The 22,074-nt window shown below is 41.1% G+C and overlaps 1 protein-coding gene across 6 annotated transcripts in view; it reads right to left on the bottom strand.

Annotated features, from left to right (window-relative positions):
* The window catches only part of slc35a5 (solute carrier family 35 member A5), a 40,932-nt gene that overhangs the window by 9,138 nt on the left and 9,720 nt on the right, over window positions 1-22,074 (bottom strand). For 4 of the 6 annotated variants that reach the window (XM_078559703.1, XM_078559704.1, XM_078559701.1 and 1 more), the window contains 5 exons: window positions 17,036-17,135; window positions 16,478-16,624; window positions 7,454-7,552; window positions 4,020-4,153; window positions 454-521 (listed from right to left, as the gene is read on the bottom strand). In XM_078559703.1, the coding sequence (XP_078415829.1) occupies window positions 454-521; window positions 4,020-4,153; window positions 7,454-7,552; window positions 16,478-16,601 (425 nt within the window). In that variant the 5' untranslated portion in view covers window positions 16,602-16,624; window positions 17,036-17,135. The remainder of the gene's footprint in view (window positions 1-453; window positions 522-4,019; window positions 4,154-7,453; window positions 7,553-16,477; window positions 16,625-17,035; window positions 17,136-22,074) is intronic. The other 2 variants (XM_078559707.1, XM_078559706.1) reach the window with 1 other exon arrangement.

Genomic DNA, 22,074 nt, shown 5'->3' with positions numbered 1-22,074 from the left:
TTGGGGTTAGGCAGGAATGTGGGTTTGAGGTTACATTCAGATCAGCCATGATCTTATTGAATGGTGGAACAGGCTCAAGGGGCCAAGTGGCCTACGCCTGCTCCTAATTCATATGTTCACATGTATGGTAGATTTCATGTTAGGTCCATTTGAAAAGTACTGCAACACCAAGTGGTCATACCTGTTCCATTCCACCTCTTGTAACCACCAATACAATGCGGAATTAGCAATTGTGTTTTGAACAAAAGAGTAATCATGGTTTTAGAGTAGCTCTAGTGAAAGCTAACAGCAGCTGTACTGAAGTCTTATCACATAGTCTTGTGCACTGAGCCCAGATTGGGACAGCCTCTTTGAATACAAAGAGGAAATTAAATCTACGTGCTATTTCAAAGAAATGTGTTAGACTATGCCTCGAAGTAACAAGTTGCTACAGGAATTATTCAATCAACTTACTTTAGAACAATCCTGAACAGAAGAGCTGTTGTGACAATAACGAAATTTGACAACAAGACCACCATTGCCTAGACAAGGCCAACCAGAAAAAAGATTAGTTAGCTATAAAAATGCAAGCCATCATCTCGCAATGCTAATCCAAATTACAATATTTTAATATGAACTATAATTGCTTAACAAGCATTTCAAAAGTATAGCATTTGAGAACCATGTTTACAGTGTATAAAATATAGAATTTCAAGAATAGTTAAAAATATCACTAGTCCAAAAAGTACTGGGTGATATAAAATTACAACTGTACATTAATTTTATTCAGTAATTATATTTACCACACAAATATTTCATGGTTACACAGGAGTAATTGCATCATAGCAATGATTAAATAGGAAAATATATCCTGATTTTTTCTGAATAATAAACTAGGAAATCAGCACTCAGGTAATAAGAGGCTGAAGAATGTTAAATCCTCCTCTCTGTGTTGCTGTACTTTCCATTTTTGAGGGATCAAAATAACTTTTCTTTGAGGGTTCTCTTGAGATGTTTTCGAGGGCTACTTTTTGATTTTTGAGAGCTACTCTTTGGTTTTCAGGGGCTCCTTTTTCAGTCACTAACTTCTTTATTGGGTGATGCAGTCACGTGTGTTGACATATGGGGTATTTGGATTCGCAAAGAAGCAGAATTAAAATAATTCATCAATATGAAGGAAAGCATTAATTTCCTAGACACCCCAGTATTTAAATTGGCACAACAGGTATAGGTTAGCAACAAAAGATCGCCTTACTGGATAGGTCGGACAGGCTGTGCTTTGTTTCCACTGGAGCTTAGAAGAGCAGGGATGACTTAATTGAAGTATATAAGATCCTGAAGGGTCTTGACAAGGTGGGCATGGAAAGGATGTTTCCTCTTGTGGGTGAGTCCAGAACTAGGGGGCGCAGTTTTAAAATTACGGATCGCCCTTGTAGGGCAGAGATGAGAAGAAATGTTTTCTCTCAGAGGGTTGAGTGACTTTGGAACTCTCTGCCTCAGAAGATGGTGGAGGCAGGGTCATTGAATATTTTTAAGGCAGAGGTAGATAGATTCTTGTTAGGCAAGGGAATCAAAGGTTGTCAGGGGGTAGATGGGAAATGTAGAACTCGAAACACAAACAGATCAGCCATAATCTTACTGAATGGTAGAGCAGGCTCGAGGGGCCAAATGGCCTACTTCTGGTCCCATTTCGTATGTTCAGAACTGACATGCACTTCTGCACATAAAAATCATCATCCTAAACACATATTCTGCAGACTGGTGAGGTCACAACTGAGTTCCCACTGTATATGCACAATTACTACCCTTTTTACTGCATCTCAGGTCTCAATCTCAGATTTAGATTTAACAATTGATCTAGCAATGATATTGATCTAGCATCAATTGCTGTTTGCGGAAGAGTGTTCCAAACTTCTACCACCCTTTGTGTGGAGAACTGTTTCCTAATTTCTCTCGTGAAAGATCCAGTTCTAATTTTTAGATTATGCTCCCTAGTCCTAGATTCCCCTAAATTAATTGATCATTTACCTCATTAGATTTCCTTTATTACAACAATGACAACATTTCCAAAGTATTTCACTGACTGTAAAGCACTTTGGGAAGGCCTACGGTCATAAAAGGCACTATAAAAATGAAAGTCATTTATTACTCTTTGGATCTTAGTACATGCAAAATTGTTACATGTTTGTCTCTAACAGTCACTGCATCTCAAGTAATTCACAATAGGTAAAATGCTTTGAGCTATGATAACACAAATGCAAATCTTTCTTATGAAATAAAACTGTTCAGTAGTAAATTATCCAATGAACAGTGTGCATTACGTCCACAACATGCTTTTCTTATTGTAGCTCCTGAACTTAAGCAGCCTTCAGCTAAACACTGCACATTCATTACCTCAGTGACTTCAAGCATTACTGGCTCCCAGGTTAATCCTTTGTTGTCAAAACTGTTTTCTGTCTCTGCCCCCACTGGCCTTGACGGCCTCGCTCCCCTAACCCCTGGCTTAGAGCACAAGTCTTCAGTACTATTGCCGGAATATTGTCAGGGCTCATAGTATTTAGTGCCTTCAGCCGTTTCTTGATACCACATGGGGGGAATCAAATTGGCTGAAGACTGACATCCGTGATGCTGGGACCTCCAGAGGAGGCCAAGGTGGGTCATCCACGGCACTTCTGGCTGAAGATTGTTGCAAATGCTTCAGCCTTATCTTTTGCACTGATGTGCTGGGCTCCCCCATCATTGAGGATGGAGATATTTGTGGAACCTCCTCCTCCAGTGAGTTGTTTAATTGTCCACCACCATTCACAGCTGGATGTAGCAGGACAATAGAGCTTAGATCTGATCTGTTGGTTGTAGAAGCACTTAGCTCTATCTATCACTGGCTGCTTATGCTGCTTGGTAAGCAAGTAGTCCTGTGCTGTAGCTTCACCAGGTTGACACCTTTTTAGGTATACCTGGTGCTGCTCCTGCACTCTTCATTGAAGTAGTGTTGATTCCCCTGGCCTGGTGGTAATGGTAGAGTGGGGGTGTGCCAGGCCATGAGGTTACGGGTTGTGCTCGAGTACAATTCTGCTGCTGGTGGCCCACAGCACCTCATGGTTGCCCAGTCTCGAGTTGTTAGATTTGTTTGAAATCTATTCCATTTAGCACGGTGGTAGTGCCACAACACGATGGAGGGTATCCTCAACGTAAAGGTCTTTGCAATGGTCACTCCTACCAATGCTGTCATTGGCAGATGCAATTGCAGCGGGCAGGTTGGTGAGGATGAGGTCAAGTATGTTTTTCCCTCTTGTTGGTTTCTTCACCCTTTAGGACTCAGCCAGCTCAGTCAATAGTTGCACTACCGAACCCACTCTAAGTAATGGACATTGAAGTACCCTACCCAGAGTACATTCTGCACCCTTGCTACCCTCATTGCTTCTTCCAGGTGATGTTCAACATTAAATAATACTGATTCATCAGCAGGGGATGGGGCGCTGGCAGTATGTGGTAATCAGCAGGTTTCCTTGCCCATGTTTGACCTCACGGGGTCCGGAGTCGATGTAGAGGACTCCCAGGACAACTCTCTCCCAACTGTATACCACTGTGCCGCCACCTCTGCTGGGTCTGTCCTGCATTTTTCACCCAGGAGACAGAGGTTTTCATCCAGGGTTGATTTTAAACTTGGATCTAAGATGTCAACATCAAATACCTAACTAAAGATACAATGTGCATTTATATAGCATCTTCTACATAGTAAAAGGGGACACTTCACTGAAGAGTTCACAAAATTTGACACCATGCACCTATGACATACAGTCACTGTTGTAATGTAGGCAAACAAAGCAGGAATTTTCACATAGCAAGGTCTCACTAAACAGCAATGTGATAATTAACCGCACAATCTGTTGTAGTGATGTTGGTTGAGGTGTAAATGTAGGCCAAACACTGGGTGGAGAACTCTTCTACATCGTTCTGGACTGCATAACTTACTTGCTTTTCAGTAATAATGCAAGAGGTTGCATCTCTGTGAAGAAGGCTTTTTTAAAAAAAAAACTTACTGGTTGGAGGTAGACGAGCACATAGAAGGCAATTAAATTATCCACAAAGTAGAGAAATGCTGGAACAGACCATCTCATAAATCGAAAAAAGCTCCACCAGGAAGAATATTCCAAATCCCTACATGTCTGTCCCTCTGAGGAGAAAGAACGTATCAGTGTTTTTTTCACAAATTATATAAAAATAATCACTTATAGCCACACCAGAAGATCTAAGATCTAATGTATTCATGGAGTTGCAGAATTACACTGAAGATGCACCTGTTTGTCACCTGGAGAGTTTGTATGCATCTGAGATCACTGGGGTAACAAAGTGCTTCCCCAGAGGAAGGGAATATGAAAATTAAAGTGAAATGCTAGTCACCTTAACTCAAGTCTCAAACCTTCAATGGACCAGTTAAAAATCAGCACTGGTGGAAAACTGAGACACAGTCTTCAAGCATTCCTTTCCATGGAGGAAGGTATATATTTTGGAGAAATTGAGAGAGCTAATACTGCAATACAAAGAACAGGACAGGATGTTGCTAGTTTAAATTTTCCTAAAAGCCAAAACCTTTTTACAATGGCCCAATAATGCAGAACATTTACAGTTCACAATTTCACCTGAGGCAAATTTGGTTGACTTGAAGGGGAAAATTTAAAAAGTCAACCGTGTTTATAGACTTCCTATTAACAATTTTACCATGCATCATTGTTTCTGAAATATGAGGGGTTACAATTTTACAGCTGCTATTTTTCAAAATGTTCATTGTTCAGGAATAAGGGGTAATATTTTCTCCAGAAAATCCTTTATCCTTAACAATTAATATTTAATTGCTAAACAGTGCTTTAGCTTCTTTGTGAAATAATGTTATACAACAGGACCAAATTCTTTTATGGTCACAGTTCCACTTTTACACTCATGCTATAAAATAAATCAACAATCAACAACAGAAATTCATTTAAATTGAGGGAGATACACAAGAATTAAAAAGTATATGTGCTGAAGAAAGACTTGCACAATATGATCCTTAACACCCATTATATTCAAACATGAAATAAACTTATCGGATTGAAAAAAGGTTTCAGATCATTTTGTTTGGTCTTTGAAACAATATTATCAGTCTGAATAAACGTTAAAGCTTGCTGCAGCAGATGCTGGAAGGTGGGATTAGAAAGGGCGGCTAGTTTTTTATTTTTTATTTTTCAGCTGGCACAGACATGATGGGCTAAATAGCCTCTTTCTGTGCTGTAACTTTTCGATGGTTCGAAGGTAAAATGGAGTAATGGGGGATATGACATTCTACGGATCTGCCCAGAGGAAAACCCATGTGACCTCAGGCTGAGTCTGCCAACAGCCAAGTCCATGAAACCTGGTTGCCATAGGGACAGGGCCAAGGTCAAGATCTATTGAAAGTAGGATGCAAGCATTACCACCTGGAAACAAAGGAAGAAGCAGTTGGCCTGGCTGCGTGCAGACACAGACTCTCGGAGGCAATCAAACCAAAAGATTTGGGGAAGATTACCCACAACAGGTGCTATGCCAGGCAGAAGAAAAGGACTAATTTTGAGTTAACCACCAAGTGGAGGGCTAGTGACGATGGAACCCATATTTGAGGAAACAAGGATTGCAAAGACTTAAAAAGCTACAGTATCAGAGGGTACCTTGCAATGAGAAGTCCATTTGATTGTGCTCAGAGGTTTGAGTGAAAGGGACTTTGTTTTAAAGGACACTGGAAGATTCCAGTGAACTAGGGAGAATAGATTCTGTTAAAGCCAGGAGGAGCTTTGGACTTAGACTATATCGCTGCAGAGAGTGCAGTGTAATATATAAATGTGGCATGGGGTTTTCAGTTGTGTTGTTACTAGGGAATACCTTAGTTTAGTGTCTTAGTTGCCTACAAAGTCATGTTTAGTCCATGCTGACTTTAGTGTGCTTGCTACAATAAAAGCCTTAAAACATGAAATCTTGTGTGATCCCTTGCGTAGATCATATCTTTCTTTAAAAGTTATCTGTCTCGATAGGGATCGTAACATAGGAATCAATTAGCCATATCAGTTTTTGGGTGCAAAAATGTCCTGGTTGGTCGAATTCAAGGTGATATATTACACGTAGAAATGGCTCTAAAATCTGCAAACTTGATCATCTTTATAGTCATGTTTCAAGCCAAATTTTAAAACTATTTGTCAAAATGCAAACTTCTGCAGGCTATCATAAGTGAGACTTTAATCTTCAGCACAAATGAAATAATCACATAGGACTTTGTGCCAGGTTGGAGTAAACAGCAATAATTGCACCAGGAAAACACTTTTAATGGATTTTTGTATGTGCTTACCATAGCTGTTTTCAAATCTTACAAAAGCTACTTATCAAGTGAACTTTTTTTCAACAAAATAACTGTCCCATTTTAACCACAAGAGCAGATTCATACAAGGAAATAATAATATGGAGCAAAGAAATTTGTAACTACTGGCCAATGGTCTGATTGAAGTGGTCAGTAAAACTGTAAAGGAAGCCCAGGGGAACAATTGTTGATAAGAAAATATTATTGGAACAGGACAAGTTTTACTGGTGTTTGGACTTTCCAAAGATAGAAAGTAACTTGCAGCAGTCAAATGTAACTTCTAGCTGAGGAATAATGCAATGGGTGTTACAAGATTCTGCTTTCTTTTTACATGCTTATTATATTTGATGTACCAATATAGGTCAAAATATGCAATGTTCAGTCTCACAAATATATGGCATTAGTTTAACTGTTAGGTCTGTAATGCCTTGAATTATACTATTTATGTAGTTTGAAGTAATCAGAATATGCAAATGACTTGCACCTTGTCACAAGCTACCTACTTTTTTTTCTATCAATTGATCATGATGAAGCTTCTTCACTGGAAATTAAATTGAAGTCCAAGTTGACTTCCATTTCTGAATTCTTGATTTATCAATGCTCTCAAATTATCAGAATTTCCTTTAGCCAACCTTGCTTGCATGTCTTCCAGGCAGTCCAGGTAAAGACTGTCCTGGAACTGCATCAGCTCTGGACAAAGGACAAAAAGATGAACTAACTCAAAGTGTTTCATTTTAATATAAGGATAGGGTTGAATATTTTAGATAATCTGGATGAGTAATACAGTGAAAACCTCCATTCTTGGACTGTATAGAGCTTTATTTACAAGCATAAATTAAATTGTGACAAACGCCCAGTGAATCTTCTCCAGTAGGTTTCATATTGGAACGTCAGACCTTAAGATTATGAAAATATAATGCCCAAAGGCCTTCTCTTTCAGCAGAAAGCAAGCCAAATCATTATTATAAACATGAAAATGGAGTCTAGTTAATACATATTGGGGCACTGAAAAATATTAATTAAATTTTTGATGCTCACCAAATGCTATATATAACCAACAGTTTGAAAATGACACAGAAATCCTACAATAAAAGATTAATATTTTAAACTCACCTTGGATCCGAACCCTTATTGCTAGAATACCACAAAACACTAGTTTTACAGTCTCTGCACATACATTCACTGTGGCTGGTAGATAGTTATATTTATTCTCTGTGAAGTAAAAAAAATAGCTTTTAGTTAGTTATCATTGTATAAGAAAACATGGATTAAACTACTAGAATTTAACAAGAAACTGTTCTGTTCAACAGTAGACCCTTAAACAATACACTATAGCCGTTAAAGTTAAACAGCTGGGACAGGTACTTGCATGTTTCCATGGTAATTTCAAACTCAGGACTATGGATTCGGCCAGTCTCTGCTGAAATGTTCCTCTTTACAGTCGGGATTTCATTTTAAGTCAGTATCAGCATGGACACATTGGGAAATCACTAGTGTGTTCATTAAGCTATACCATGTTTCAGAGGTTTTTTTTTTGTTGTAAAGGAGTGCAAATATCTAGCTCTATTTGCATTTCTGTTTTGACCATGCAATGCACCATCTGCTAAATTGGACATGCCACAGACTTCCAGGTCTCTGCAAATATTGCTTCGAGCTACCATTAACACCTAACTTTAGCCACCAAAATGGGTGCATTGAGTCATGCGGAAAGTTAAAAGGTGGTCAGTCATTAAAGGTGTTTAAAGAGGCTGCGTGCCTTAATTTTAACAAGATTTCTATTTGTAACTAATATTGGCCAGACTTCCTTGGCCTCAGAACCCAGCAGCTACAAGGAAGAAAGGAGGACTGGACCATAAGTTAAGTGCTTTTACAGTACTGCTTGTGGGCCAAAAGGAACAGAAGCATTTCCTTTAGGACCAACAAGCTACCTTGTACATACCCTCAATGATTTGTTCAACCTCTCACCCCCATGATCTCTGACACTCCAATCCTTCCCCCACCCACTCATCACCAGCTCCCAAATAATCTCATTCCCTGCAACTACGGTCCACCCTGCTGCAACCACAATTTTGCCCCCAACTATGTCATACCTTCCCACAATCGCCATCTCACCGCCCCACTCCAACTATGTTCTACCCACCCATCACCAACATCTCATGGCCCCCTACCCCAACTATGGTAGTTGGGTAGAGGAGAGAGCGAGAGCAGGACTCTGGAACAAGCAGTCAGCAGCACCTAGAGGAGAGAGCGAGAGGACGACTCTGGGACAGGCAGTCAACAGCACCTAGAGGAGAGTGCGAGAGGAGGACTCTGGGACAGGCAGTCAGTAGCACCTAGTAAAAGTTTAACCTGGATTGTACCCTTGTAATGTTGTTATTGAAATGGTTTGGAATGTGATTGAAGATATTTTATGAATAAAGTATATTTTTACAAAAAAAAAAGTCAGTAGCACCTAGAGGAATCGGGAATTGAAAAGGAGTGCGAGGGGAGTCGGGAGTTGAAAAGAAGCTGGGAGAGCAGGGGTGACTGAGGGAGTTTGGTGAGGAGGGAACAAGGTGATCTTTTGAGCACTGTGAGTATGGCTGGGTAAGCATTTACTACTTTTATTGCTTATAGTTTTTAAGGTCTTATTTTGTGGTTCATCGCTTGTAGGGGCTATATTCTGTAACAACAAGGAGCAAGGAAGAAGGGCCAGAGAGTAATTGATGTTAAGTATCTTCCAAAAGGTTTAATTTAATTTAAATGGGTAAGTCTTGGCAGGGGAGCTCAAAGCCGTGGTGTGCTTCTCCTTCTTTATGTGGGAAGCCGGGCACATTTCTAGTGCACGGGTCAGCATATGTGTGGGAAGTGTCTCCAGCTGCAGCTCCTGGAAGCCAGGGTTTTGGAGCTGGAGCGGTGGCTGGGGACACTGTGGAGCATCCAAGAGGTGGAGAGTATCGTGGATAGCACATATAGAGAGGCGGTCACACCACAGGCTAAGAGTCCACAGGCAGGAAGGGAATGGGTGACCACCAGGCAAAGCAAGAGGACTAGGCAGGCAGTGCAGGAATTTCCTGTGGCTATTCCCTGCAAAACAGATACACCGCTTTGAATACTGTTGGGGGGGGGGGGAAATGGCCTCTCAGGAGAAAGCAGCAACAGCCAAATCCGTTGCACCACGGTTAGCTCTGCTGCACAGGGGAGGAGTAAAAAGTGTGGAAATGCAATAGTCATAGGGGATTCAATAGTAAGGGGAATAGAAAGGCGTTTCTGTGGCCGCAAATGAGACTCCAGGATGGTATGTTGCCTCCCTGGTGCTAGGGTCAAGGATGTCTCAGAGCGGCTGGAGGACATTCTGAAGGGGGAAGATGAACAGCCAGTGGTCGTGATACACATTGGTACAAACGACGTAGGTAAAAAAGGGGATGAGGTCCTAAAAGCAGAATATAGGGAGTCAGAAAGTAAGTTGAAAAGTAGGACCTCAAACGTAGTGATCTCAGGGTTACTACCAGTGCCACGTGCCGGTCAGAGTAGAAATAGCAGGATATATCAGATGAATACATGGCTGAAGAGATGGTGTGAAGGGGAGGGTTTCAGATTCCTGAGGCATTGGGACCAGTTCTGGGGGAGGTGGGGCCAGTACAAACTGGACGGGTTACACCTGGGCAGGACCAGGACTGATGTCCTAGGGGGAAGATTTGCTAAAGTGGTTGGGGAGGGTTTAAACTAAAATGGCAGGGGGATGGGAACCTATGCAAAGAGTCAGAGGAAGGGGAATCAAAGACAAGAACAAAGGACAGAAAGCGGAATAAGAAAAGTGATAGTCAGAGAAATCAAGGGTAAGAATCAAACAGGGACTCAGTGAAAAATAGTGGGAACAGGACAAGTAATGTTAAAAAGACAAGCCTTAAGGCTTTGTGCCTGAACGCGAGGAGCATTCGCAATAAAGTGGGTGAATTAACCGCGCAAATAGATGTAAACTGGTATAATATAGTCGGGACTACGGAGACATGGCTGCAGGGTGACCAGGGATGGGAACTGAACATCCAGGGGTATTCAGTAATTAGGAACGACAGGCAAAAAGGAAAAGGCGGTGGAGTTGCATTGCTGGTTAAAGAGGAAATTAATGCAATAGTGAGGAAAGATATTAGCTCCGACGATGTGGAATCTGTATGGGTAGAGCTGAGATACACTAAGGGACAGAAAACGTTAGTGGGGGTTGTATATAGACTCCCAAACTGTAGTGGTGATGTTGGGAATGGCATTAAACAGGAAATTAGAGATGCATGTAATAAAGGAACATTTGTAATTATGGGTGACTTTAATATGCATATAGATTGGGCAAATCAAATTAGTAACAATACCATAGAGGACGAATTCCTGGAGTGTATACGGGATGTTTTTCTGGACCAATACATTGAGGAACCAACGAGAGAACAGGCCATCCTAGACTGGATATTGTGTAATGAGAAAGGAATAATTGGCAATCTGGCTGTGCGAGGCCACTTGGGGATGAGCGACCATAATATGATAGAATTCTTCATCAAGATGGAGAGCGAAGTAGTTGATTCTGAGACTTGGGTCCTGAATCTTAATAAAGGAAACTACGATGGTATGAGGCGCGAGTTGGCTATGATGGATTGGGAAACATTGCTTAAAGGGATGACGGTGGATAGGCAATGGCAAACATTCAAAGAGTGCATGGGTGAACTGCAACAATTGTTTATTCCTGTCTGGTGCAATAGTAAAACAGGAAGGGTGGCCAAACAATGGCTTACAAGGGAAATTAGAGATAGTGTTAGATGCAAGGAAGAGGCATACAAATTGGCCAGAAAAAACAGACCTGAGGATTGGGAGCAGTTTAGAATTCAGCAAAGGAGGACCAAGGGATTGATTAAAAAGGGGAAAATAGAGTACGAGAGTAAGCTTGCAGGGAACATAAAAACTGACTGTAAAAGTTTCTATAGGTATGTGAAGAGAAGAAGATTGGTGAAGACAAATGTAGGTCCCTTACAGTCAGAAACAGGGGAATTTATAATGGGGAACAAAGAAATGGCTGACCAACTAAATACATACTTTGGTTCTCTGACTTCACAAAGGAGGACACAAATAACATACCAGAAATGTTGGGGAACACAGGGTTTAGTGAGAGGGAGGAACTGAAAGAAATCAGTATTAGTAGGGGAATGGTGTTGGGGAAATTGATGGGATTGAAGGCCGATAAATCCCCAGGGCCTGATAATCTACATTCCAGAGTACTTAAGGAAGTGGTCCTAGAAATAGTGGATGCATTGGTGGTCATCTTCCGAGATTCTATAGACTCTGGAACAGTTCCTACAGATTGGAGGGTAGCTAATGTAACCCAACTATTTAAAAAGGGAGGCAGAGAGAAAACAGGGAATTATAGACCAGTCAGCTTGACGTCGGTAGTGGGGAAAATTCTAGAGTCCATTAGAAAAGATTTAATAGCTGAGCACATGGAAAACAGTGGCAGAATCAGACAGAGTCAGCATGGATTTATGAAAGGGAAATCATGCTTGACAAATCTACTGGAATTTTTCGAGGATGTAACTAGTAGAGTTGATGAGGGGGAGCCAGTGGATGTGGTTTATTTGGACTTTCAGAAGGCTTTCGACAAAGTCCCACATAAGAGATTGGCGTGTAAAATTAAAACGCATGGGATTGGGGGTAGTGTATTGAGATGGATAGAAAACTGGTTGGCAGACAGGAACAAAGGGTAGGAATAAACGGGTCTTTTTCCGAATGGCAGGCAATGACTAGTGGGGTACCGCAGGGATCGGTGCTGGGACCCCAGTTATTCACAATATATATTAATGATTTAGATGAGGGAATTAAATGTAATATCTCCAAATTTGCAGATGACACAAAGCTGGGTGGGAGGGTGAGCTGTGAGGAGGATGCAGAGATGCTTCAGTGTGATTTGGACAAGCTGAGTGAGTGTGAAAATGCATGGCAGATGCAGTATAATGTGGATAAATGTGAGGTTATCCATTTTGGTAGCAAAAACAGGAAGGCAGATTATTATCTGAATGGCTATAAATTGAGAGAGGGGAATGCGCAATGAGACATCTCCTGGGTGTCCTTGTACACCAGTCGCTGAAGGTAAGCATGCAGGTGCAGCAGGTGATAAAGAAGGCAAATGGTATGTTGGCCTTCATAGCCAGAGGATTCAAGTACAGGAACAGGGATGTCTTGCTGCAATTGTACAGGGCTTCGGTGAGACCACACCTGGAATAGTCTGTGCAGTTTTAGTCTCCTTATCGGAGGAAGGATGTACTTGCTATAGAGGGAGTGCAGCAAAGGTTTACCTGACTGATTCCTGGGATAGCAGGACTGACATATGAGGAGAGATTGAGTCGATTAAGATTATATTCGTTTGAAGTTCAGAAGAATGAGGGGGGATCTCATAGAAACCTATAAAATTCTAACAGGAGTAGAAAGGGTAGATGCAGGAAGGATGTTCCTGATGGTGGGGGAGTCCAGAACCAGGGGTCACAGTCTGAGGAAATGGGGTAGGCCATTTAGGACTGAGATGAGGAGAAATTTCTTCACCCAGAGAGTGGTGAGCCTGTGGAATTCGTTACCACAGAAAGTAGTTGAGACCAAAACATTGTATATTTTCAAGAAGGAGTTAGATATAGCTCTTGGGGCGAAAGGGATCAAAGGCTATGGGGAGAAAGCGGGAGCAGGCTATTGAGTTGGATGATCAGCCATGATCATAATGAATGGCAGTGCAGGCTCGAAGGGTTGAATGGCCTACTCCTGCACCTAGTTTCTATGTCTATGTTTCCTGTGATCAACATCTTATACCCCCTACCCAACCATGCTCTAACTCCCATGACAACCTCAACTGTAAAGAGCATATCTTTTTAGTTCTGTTGGACTATTGTAAAGAACATATCTTTTTTTATTTCTGTTGAACTGTGGACTAAAATTACAATGGCTGCAGTTTGAAAGACATGTGAGGGATATATACAATGTTGCTGTGCCATGAAAGACAGGATGGTGCTGAGGAGTCCGGTCTAATGGGGAACTGCCTAACAACAAAGTTTTCATTGGCTCCTGACCAGGTGACCAGGGTTTGTGGGAGAGCAGTGTAGCAGAATAGCTGCTAGCCTGAAAAGGGAAAAGACCTAAAACCTCTTGCTCCTATGTGTCTTAGGTTCCAGTAATTCTACAATAATAGCTAACTGGCTTTTTCTCCTCAAAACTCTATAACCTACTCTCTCTCCGAAAACCTCTATCAAGAGGAAAAGGGGAAATCACTGTTAGACACATTGAACGGCAAGTGCTCAACTAGTGAACTAAAGACTGAAAGTGCTGGGAAGACCACCTCGTGTCATCAACAAAGAACTGAAAGGAATTTGAAAGACATCAATCAAAATCAACCCATTGAATCCTGTACTCCAGAACTGGCGCTATTGAACTGTTTTATCCCACCCTTAAAATCCATGTTTGTGTGTGTCTTGTATGAGTATATAGGGATTTAAGAAGGTGTAGAGTTTAGGTTATAGAGTTAAAAATTAGCAGTTCATATTTCTTTCTTTTGTCACTGGTTAAAGACAAATTGTTCAATAAACAGTTATTTACTTATTAAGTTTACAAACCTGGTGCTTGTATTCTGTTAACCTAAATTAAACAATTAGTTGGGTTGATCAAACTTTATTCACCTTTGTCATGACTCAGGGAGCAGTGGGGCTTGATATTGCAGCGCACTACCCCAAGTGAGTTGTGACACAACCTTCTGACCATTTCTAACCCCCCGCCACTACCTTGTCACGCAACCATCATCACCACCCCCCGCCACCCCATGCTCTCAGGACAACCATTTCTCCCCAAATATGTTCCACCGCCCCACAACCCATGCTCTACACATATCGCCTTCAATCACCATCTTGCCCCTGATCACATTCAGCCCAATAGCCATCAGCTTGTCCAGAACCATGCTCTAACCCTGCCCGCCACCCCCCTCCCCCCTAGACGACCATTTAACCCAGAAAATGCTCTAACCTCCATGACCATCATCTCACCAAGCCCCCAACCATGCTCTACCTCCACCCCACTGCAAAGCACCATGCTGTTAAAGCCTGTAGGTGGTATGGAAAACCTGTACTTCTGCATTCCCCTTTTATAAATCCTATATCCCTCTTCGAACATATGATTCAGTAAATATTGGGGCTATTTTGTCTGATAAGTTGTAGCATCGCTCATGCAAATTTTCTTTTTAGAGCAGAAGCATGATGTAACACAATACGGGAAGCATTTATATCTGGAAAGCTCTTTTCTAATAGCTGTAATGGGACTGACTTGAAGAAAATGTAACTGCTGTTTTTTATGTAGTTGTGTTTAATGTGCCCAGGCATTTTACGTCACAAATAAATGAGGCTGTTTGTAATTGCAGTGAAAGTTTTGTCTTCAATCAGTTATTTCTAAAACCTTAATCAAGTAACAAGCTAATTTAACTGCTGAGGAATTTTATTTCTGAACATGCTTCAGTCTGAACATATCTTGCTGTACAAATCAATCAGGAAATTTTACCATCTGTCATAGTAGTTTAATTCAGCTTCATTGCCTGACTCTTCCCTTTTGCATATTTCACCATCTGGAACTTTCCATCATAGGTTCCAGTAAATGTGTGTCAGTATTAATGCCTCAAGGATTCTTAGCTAAGTTTCACAAACTCAAGCATTAAGAGACAAATCAAACTGATGATTTAAGAAAAGGAGATTATATTTGGTCTGATTTAGGTGAACACCATAATTAATTGTAAAACGTAGAAATTTAATCATGTCGAATGATGCTACATCGCTTTGGCAAAAACAGCTGATAACAAATAGATTGCTGCCATTAAAGGGGTGTCATATGAGACCTTAAAGCAGCTAATATCTGAAAGCAGTTTCATTGACAGAGTCTACATCATTTAACCATTGATTCAAAATATTACACCAGCCACCTGCTGCATTAAGTCTCTTTCAAATAGGCTCACTAACAAGAAACAAGATTTCTTCAATGAAGATTTGGGTTGAAGATCAACAAGTGAAGAAGTCTTTACAATCATTAGAGTAAGTACGCACTTTAATAATATCCCAAAAATATATTTTTGTCCAAGTGTTAGAATGCTTATCATGTGTGTGATCGGCTGTTTCTATCAGTTAAATAGATTTATGCGGCAATTGTTTTTCTTTGTTGTCTGCAAGGGAAGATATTTTCAGACATAAGAATTTAAATTCTTTCTTCAATGTAACCAATTGCTATAGCTAGAGGTCAAGACCAAAAGTCATATTTATAAGCTAGAATTATGATCGCAATTGTGTGTGAAGCTACTGTAGTTTGCCATTTTGTTTAAGACAATTTTATATTTAAATACTGGATGACAGTAAATGCATTTAAGTTTTTTTTGTAAAGCAGAGCAACACTAGGGTGCAGCTGAAGGAAACTAATAGGACAAGCATCCCACGTATTTGTCACTGGTCTAAGGAATTAAGGATCACAATTGTAATGAGGTGTCAAAGAGTGAATCACTGGGTAAACCTCAGAACTGCAAACATAAATGGCAGGAGGAAGTAATATTTTTGGAAGCAGAAGATTTCTACCTTCCTCTCAATTGCTGGAAGATTCCATGCATTTGCACTGCCATCTTTGCTTCCCTCCATGCGCCAACCTCCTTCCCACGCTGCCCTAATTTTTCCCTCCTTACTCGTTGCCACACTCCAATACACCCCCACTCCTTAAGCCCCAATCATGTCCTCCCTCCTGACTTCTATACCCCTCCCCCAACCCCATGTCCTGATCTTTTCAGGTTGTCAGGGTCTGTCTCTGTGATCCTCAGTTGCATGCTTCTACCACTGGCTTTCCCACTCGGCAGCTAATCACCCTCCCCACCCGGCTGGCTTCCAGGCAGGAATTAGACCAAAGTAAATGATAAATTTTTATACAGGGCCTCTACCTATCCAGTAGTTCCAGGTCTACGTCCCTGCAAACCTGTGTTCCTGCTTCCTCCCTGTAAATATTAGGGCTCATGACATTCAAATGAGCATGCTCTTATAAGGCTACAAATAAAACTCCCAAGGTTAAATTTCAGAATACCCTTTTTTGGTGATTAAGTGTTTAGCAAAGTAACAGAACAATCACTGACACCTTCATTAGCAGAAAACTTCATTAGAAGAATCCGACTGCAGCCAAGTATGATGAACAGTGCACTCAACACCAGTGTATACACCGATGAACGGGAACAAAAGGAAGCACAGGATTTGGATACCATTTCCAACTCCAGTAGTTGAGTACCTGATAACAACAAAATACAAAAGGAACAGAGATTTAGAAACCAGGCTATTTAAAGTAGTTGCCAAAAATGGTCCAATGAAAAATACAGTTGAACAATTTCAACCTTATTCAAGCAAGTTTTGAAATGTCATATAACATTTAGTTAGTTGTTCAATACACAGTGAGCTTTATTCTGTGAGTTACTGAACTACATAAACAAAAGAAGGTCCCATCTTCATTTCCCAGCCTATACTGAGCAAACACAAGTCAGCCAGGGTGAACGCAGGGATAGTACTTTTTTTTTGTCCTGGCTCATGCAGAAGTAGGGGAATTTAAAGAAAATTTCATAGCTCTTGACCCTGCCTGCTAAGCCCTAGTGATTCATGTAGGGAGCACTTATGTCGATGCCATTCAAAGAAAGATTGAGATCACCTGTAATGTCTCCTGGAATGCTTGACAGGCACTGTCAAGAATCTTATGCAACTGCGTAATTAGCACCTATGGAATCATATTTCGAACAACATTGTGAAGTCTGCAGAAGGAAAGGTGAAAAAAAAAAATCAGTCAATATATTTTAATTATTTTATATTAATTTGAATCTTACAAGAAGCAATTGGAATTTGGTTAACTTTCTAACACAAAGTTAATGTCCACAATTTAATACTGAAATCCTTCACCCTGGAAATCTATCAATTGTGCCAAACTCTCCCCTCAAAGTTTTAAAACCCCTATGCTCAAACGCCTAGATTATATCCCCAGTACTCTCAGACCCCAGAATCATCCCCAATGCCCTCAAAGTACAGCTAAGTCCTCAAACCCCATTATCATATTGTCAGACTCTACCGCAATGCTGATAAGTCAGTAGCTGGTAATACTAGTTGTCAATTACTTCGCACATAACCTATGATCTTATTAAACTTCTGACTTACAGTGTTAAATGAAATAAGATAGTAACCAGAAAAAAAATGAAGCCACAACATTAAAGGATACTACATCCATTTAATTAGGATTCAAAAAGTTCTTGCATTTAAAAACATTCTTGAGGGTGGGAAGGCATCAAGTAGGAAAGAGAGAGACCAATAAAGGTTCTGTCCATGAAAGCCAGAATGTCTTAGGGACCATCAGTTAGGAATCTCACTAATTGTTAAACAAACTCCAGGAGCAAGTGGCTCTTTGAAATTCTCCATCTTCAATGTTGGTAGAGCCTAGCACGTGAGCACAAAAGACAAGGCTGGAGCATATGCAGTCATCTTCAGCTAAAGGTGCCCAGTGAATGATCCATCTTAGCCTCTTCCTGAGGTCCCTAACATTACGTATTCCAGTCCTCAACCAATTTGATTCACTCCTTGTGCTATCAAGAAATGACTGAGTGTACTGGAGACGGAAAAGATTATGAGCCTTGACAACATACAAGTTCTTATGCTTCAGAATTGTCCTCCAGCACTAGCTGCATCTCTATCCAAGCTGTTCCAGTACAGTACTGGCATCTGCCCAAAGCAAAAAACTTTGAACCTTTGTCCACAAAAACACTGGGCAAATCCAATCTGATCAATTACCCACCTCATAAGCCTACTCTCAATCATCAGCAAAGTAATAGAAGGTATCATCAACAGTGCCACAAAGTACTTATTCAACAATAAAATGCTCCCCGATGCTCAGTTTGGGTTTTGCTAGCACCATTTGAATCCAGACTTCATTTACAGCCTTACAAACATACGAATTAGGAGCAGGAGTAGGCCACTCAGCCCTTCGAACCTGCTCCGCCATTCAATAAGATCATGGCTGATCTGATAGTAACCTCAACCCCACATTCCCCCCTTCACCCCCTTGCTTATCAAGAATTTATCCAATTTTGTCTTAAAAATCTTCAAAAACTCTGCTTCCACCGCCTTTTGAGGAAGAGAGTTCCAAAAGCTCATGACCCTCAGAAAAAATTTCCCCTCATCTGTTCTAAAAGGGACACCCCTTATTTTTAAACATTGGCCCTAGAACTAGGTTCTCCCACAAGAGGAAATATACTCCCCACATCAACCCTGTCAAGATCCCTCAGGTTATATGTTTCAATCAAGTCACCTCTTTCCCTTCTAAACTCCAACGGATACAAGCCTAGCCTGTCCAACATTTCCTCATAATACAATCTGCCCAATCCAGCTATTAGTTTAGTAAACCTTCTCTGAACTGCTTCCAACGCATTTACATCCTTCCTTAAATAAGGGGACTAATACTGTACTCAGTACTCCAAATGTGGTCTCACCAATGCCCTGTATTACTGAAGCATAACCTCCCTATTTTTGTATTCAATTCCCCTCACAATAAATGATAACATTCTATTGGCTTTACTAACTACTTGCTGTACCTGCATATTAGCCTTTTGCAATTCATGCACTAGGACCCCTAGATCCCCCCGCACCTCAGAGCTCTGCAATCTCTCACCATTTAGATAATAGGCCTCTTTTTTATTTTTCCTGCCAAGATGGATAATTTCCCACTTTCATACATTACATTCCATTTGCCAGGTCTTTGCCTCACTTAACTATCTATATCTCCTTGTGTCGTCTTCACATCTTACTATCCTACCTATTTTTGTGTCATCAGTAAATCTAGCAAGCATACCTTCGGTCCCTTCATCCAGGTCATTTATATAAATTGTAAAAAGTTGCGGCCCCAGCACTGATCCCTTTGGCACACCACATCCTCCCAACCAGAAAAAGACCCATTTATGCCAACCTCTGTTTCCTGTTAGCTAGCCAATCTTCTATCCATGCCAATATGTTACCCCCTACACCATGAGCTTTTATTTTTCACAATAACCTTTGATGTAGCACCTTATCAAATGCCTTCTGTAAACCGAAATACAGTACATCCATTGGTTCCCCTTTATCCACAGCACATGACTCCTTCAAAGAACTCCAATAAATTGGTTAAACATGATTTCCCTTTTGCCAACCCATGTTGACTCTGCCTGATTACCTTGAATTTTTCCAAGTGCTCTGCTATAACGTCTTTAATAGTAGCTTCTAACATTTTCCCTGTGACAGATGTTAACCTAACTGGCCTATGGTTTCCTGCTTTCTGTCTCCCTCCCTTTTTTGAATAAAGGAGTTACATTCACTATTTTCCAATCTAATGGAATCTTCCCTGAATCTAGAGGATTTTGGAACATTAAAAACAGCACATCAACTATCTCACTAGCCACTCCTTTTAAGATTCTAGGATGAAGTCCATCAAGACCCGGGGACTGTCAGCCCACAGCTCCAACAATTTTCTCAGTACCACTTCCCTGGTGATTGTAATTTTCCAGAGTTCCTCCCGCCCTTCCACTTCCTGATTTACAGCTAGTTCTGGGGCGTTACTTGTACCCTCTATAGTGAAGACCAATGCAAAATATCAGTTCAATTCATTAGCCATTTCCTTATTTTCCATTATTAATTCCCCAGACTCTCATTCTATTAGGACCAACAGTCACTTTGTTAACTCTTTCCTTTTTTCAAATATCTATAGAAACTCTTAGTATCTGCCTTTATATTTCTAGCTAGCTTTCTCTCATACTCTAATTTTTCCTTCCTTAATCAATCTTTTGGTCATTCTTTGATGTGTTTTATATTCTGTCCAATCTTCTGACCTGCCACCCATCTTTGCACAATTATATGCTTTTTACTTAAGTATGATACTACCTTTAACTTTTTTAGTTAACCATGGATGGTGGGAGCTCCCTTGGAATTTTTCTTTCTCGTTGGAATGTATGTATACTGAAATATCCCCTTAAATGTCTGCCACTGCATCACTATTGACCTATCCCTTAACCTAATTTTCCAGTTCACTTTAGCTAGCTCTGCTTTCATGCCCTCACAATTGCCCTTATTTAAGTTTAAAATACTCATCTTGGACCAACTCTGCTCTCCCTCAATCTGAATGTAAAATTCAAACATATTATGCTCGTTGCCACCTTGGGGTGCCTTCACTATGAGGTCATTAATTAATCCTATCTCATTGCACAATACCAGGACTAGTATAGCCTGCTCTCTGGTTGGTACCAGAACATGCTGTTCTAAGAAGCTATCCCGAAAGCAGTCTATGAATTTCTCATCTAGTCTACCTTTGCCCATCTGATTTTTCCAGTCTATATGCAGATTAAAATACCCCATGATTATCACCGTAGCTTTCTGACAAGCTCCCATTATTTCTTTCTTTATATCCCATCCTACCATATGGTTACTGTTAGGGGGCCTGTACACCATTCCCACAAATGACTTCTTGCCTTTGTCATTTCTCATCTCTACCCAAACCGCTTCTACAGCCTGGTTTCCTGGATTTAGGTCATTTCTCACTATTGTGCTAATACCATCATTATTTAACAGAGCCACCCCTCCACCTTTTCCTAGCTTCCTGTCCTTCCTAAATGTCACTTACTCTTCTATATTCAGGTCCCAATCTATGTCAGCCTAGATCCAAACATGGACAAAAGGGTTGAATTTCAGAGGTGGGGTAAGAGTGACTGCCCTTCACCAGGTACGGCATCAAGAAGTCTTTGTAAAATTGAAGCCAATGGGAATCAGAGGAAAAACTTTCCACTGGCTGGAATCATACCTAGGACAAAAGAAAGATGGGACTGAATTTTTCCCACGCCAGGCAGACTCGACAGGAGTGGGCTGGGGCGGTCACGGAGCCGATCACTGCCCGCGATCGGCTCCGCACCACCATTTTACGCAGGCGAGCCAATAAAGGCCCACCCAATGTCATATACGAGCAGTAGCACTGAGTGCTACCAGTGCTGGCAGGGGGAGGAGGGAGAGTCGGGTCCAGCGCTCTTTCGTACATACGCACGAAAGTGCTTCAATCTCACTAAGGCACAGAGCTGCCTCAGGGAGATTGAAGTGCTTTTGAAAAAAAAATGAATGTAATAAAAATTTAATGAAACATGTCCCCTCATGTGACTATGTCACATGAGATGGGACATGTTTTTATTTTTCAGAAAAACTTATTATTTAATTCGTACGTGCTTTGGGAAATCTCATCCCGCTCATGGATGAGGTTTCCTAAAAAACTTAAAGGCCGCTTGGCCTTTTCACCTGCCCGCCAACCGTAAGGTTGGACGGACAGTGTAAACATGAAATTAATTACTTCGTTAATGGCCTTAATAGGCCTATCAATTATCTGCAGGCACGCAGCTGCCTCCAGCGCACACCTGCCGAACGAAACATCGCAGGACAGCGTGATGACATCGGCATGCACGCCCAACGTCATCACGCATCATTTTACACACCGGCATGTCGGGACCGCCCCCGCACACCAACTAAAATCCTGGTCATGGCTGCGGCTGTTGGCAGCCAATCATCTTAGCCCCAGACATTGCTGCAGGGGTTCCTCAGGGCAGAGTTCGAGCTCCAACCATCTTCAGCAATTATCTTCCCTCCATCATAAGGTGGAGATGTTCGCTGATGATTGCACAGCTTTTAGCTCCATTAGCAACT

The sequence above is a fragment of the Cetorhinus maximus genome, chromosome 16 (assembly GCF_964194155.1).
Source record: "Cetorhinus maximus chromosome 16, sCetMax3.hap1.1, whole genome shotgun sequence".
In the NCBI taxonomy this organism is placed as follows: domain Eukaryota; kingdom Metazoa; phylum Chordata; class Chondrichthyes; order Lamniformes; family Cetorhinidae; genus Cetorhinus; species Cetorhinus maximus.
Note: the sequence above shows the minus strand (reverse complement) of the source record. Positions and strands in the feature narration are given on the sequence as shown.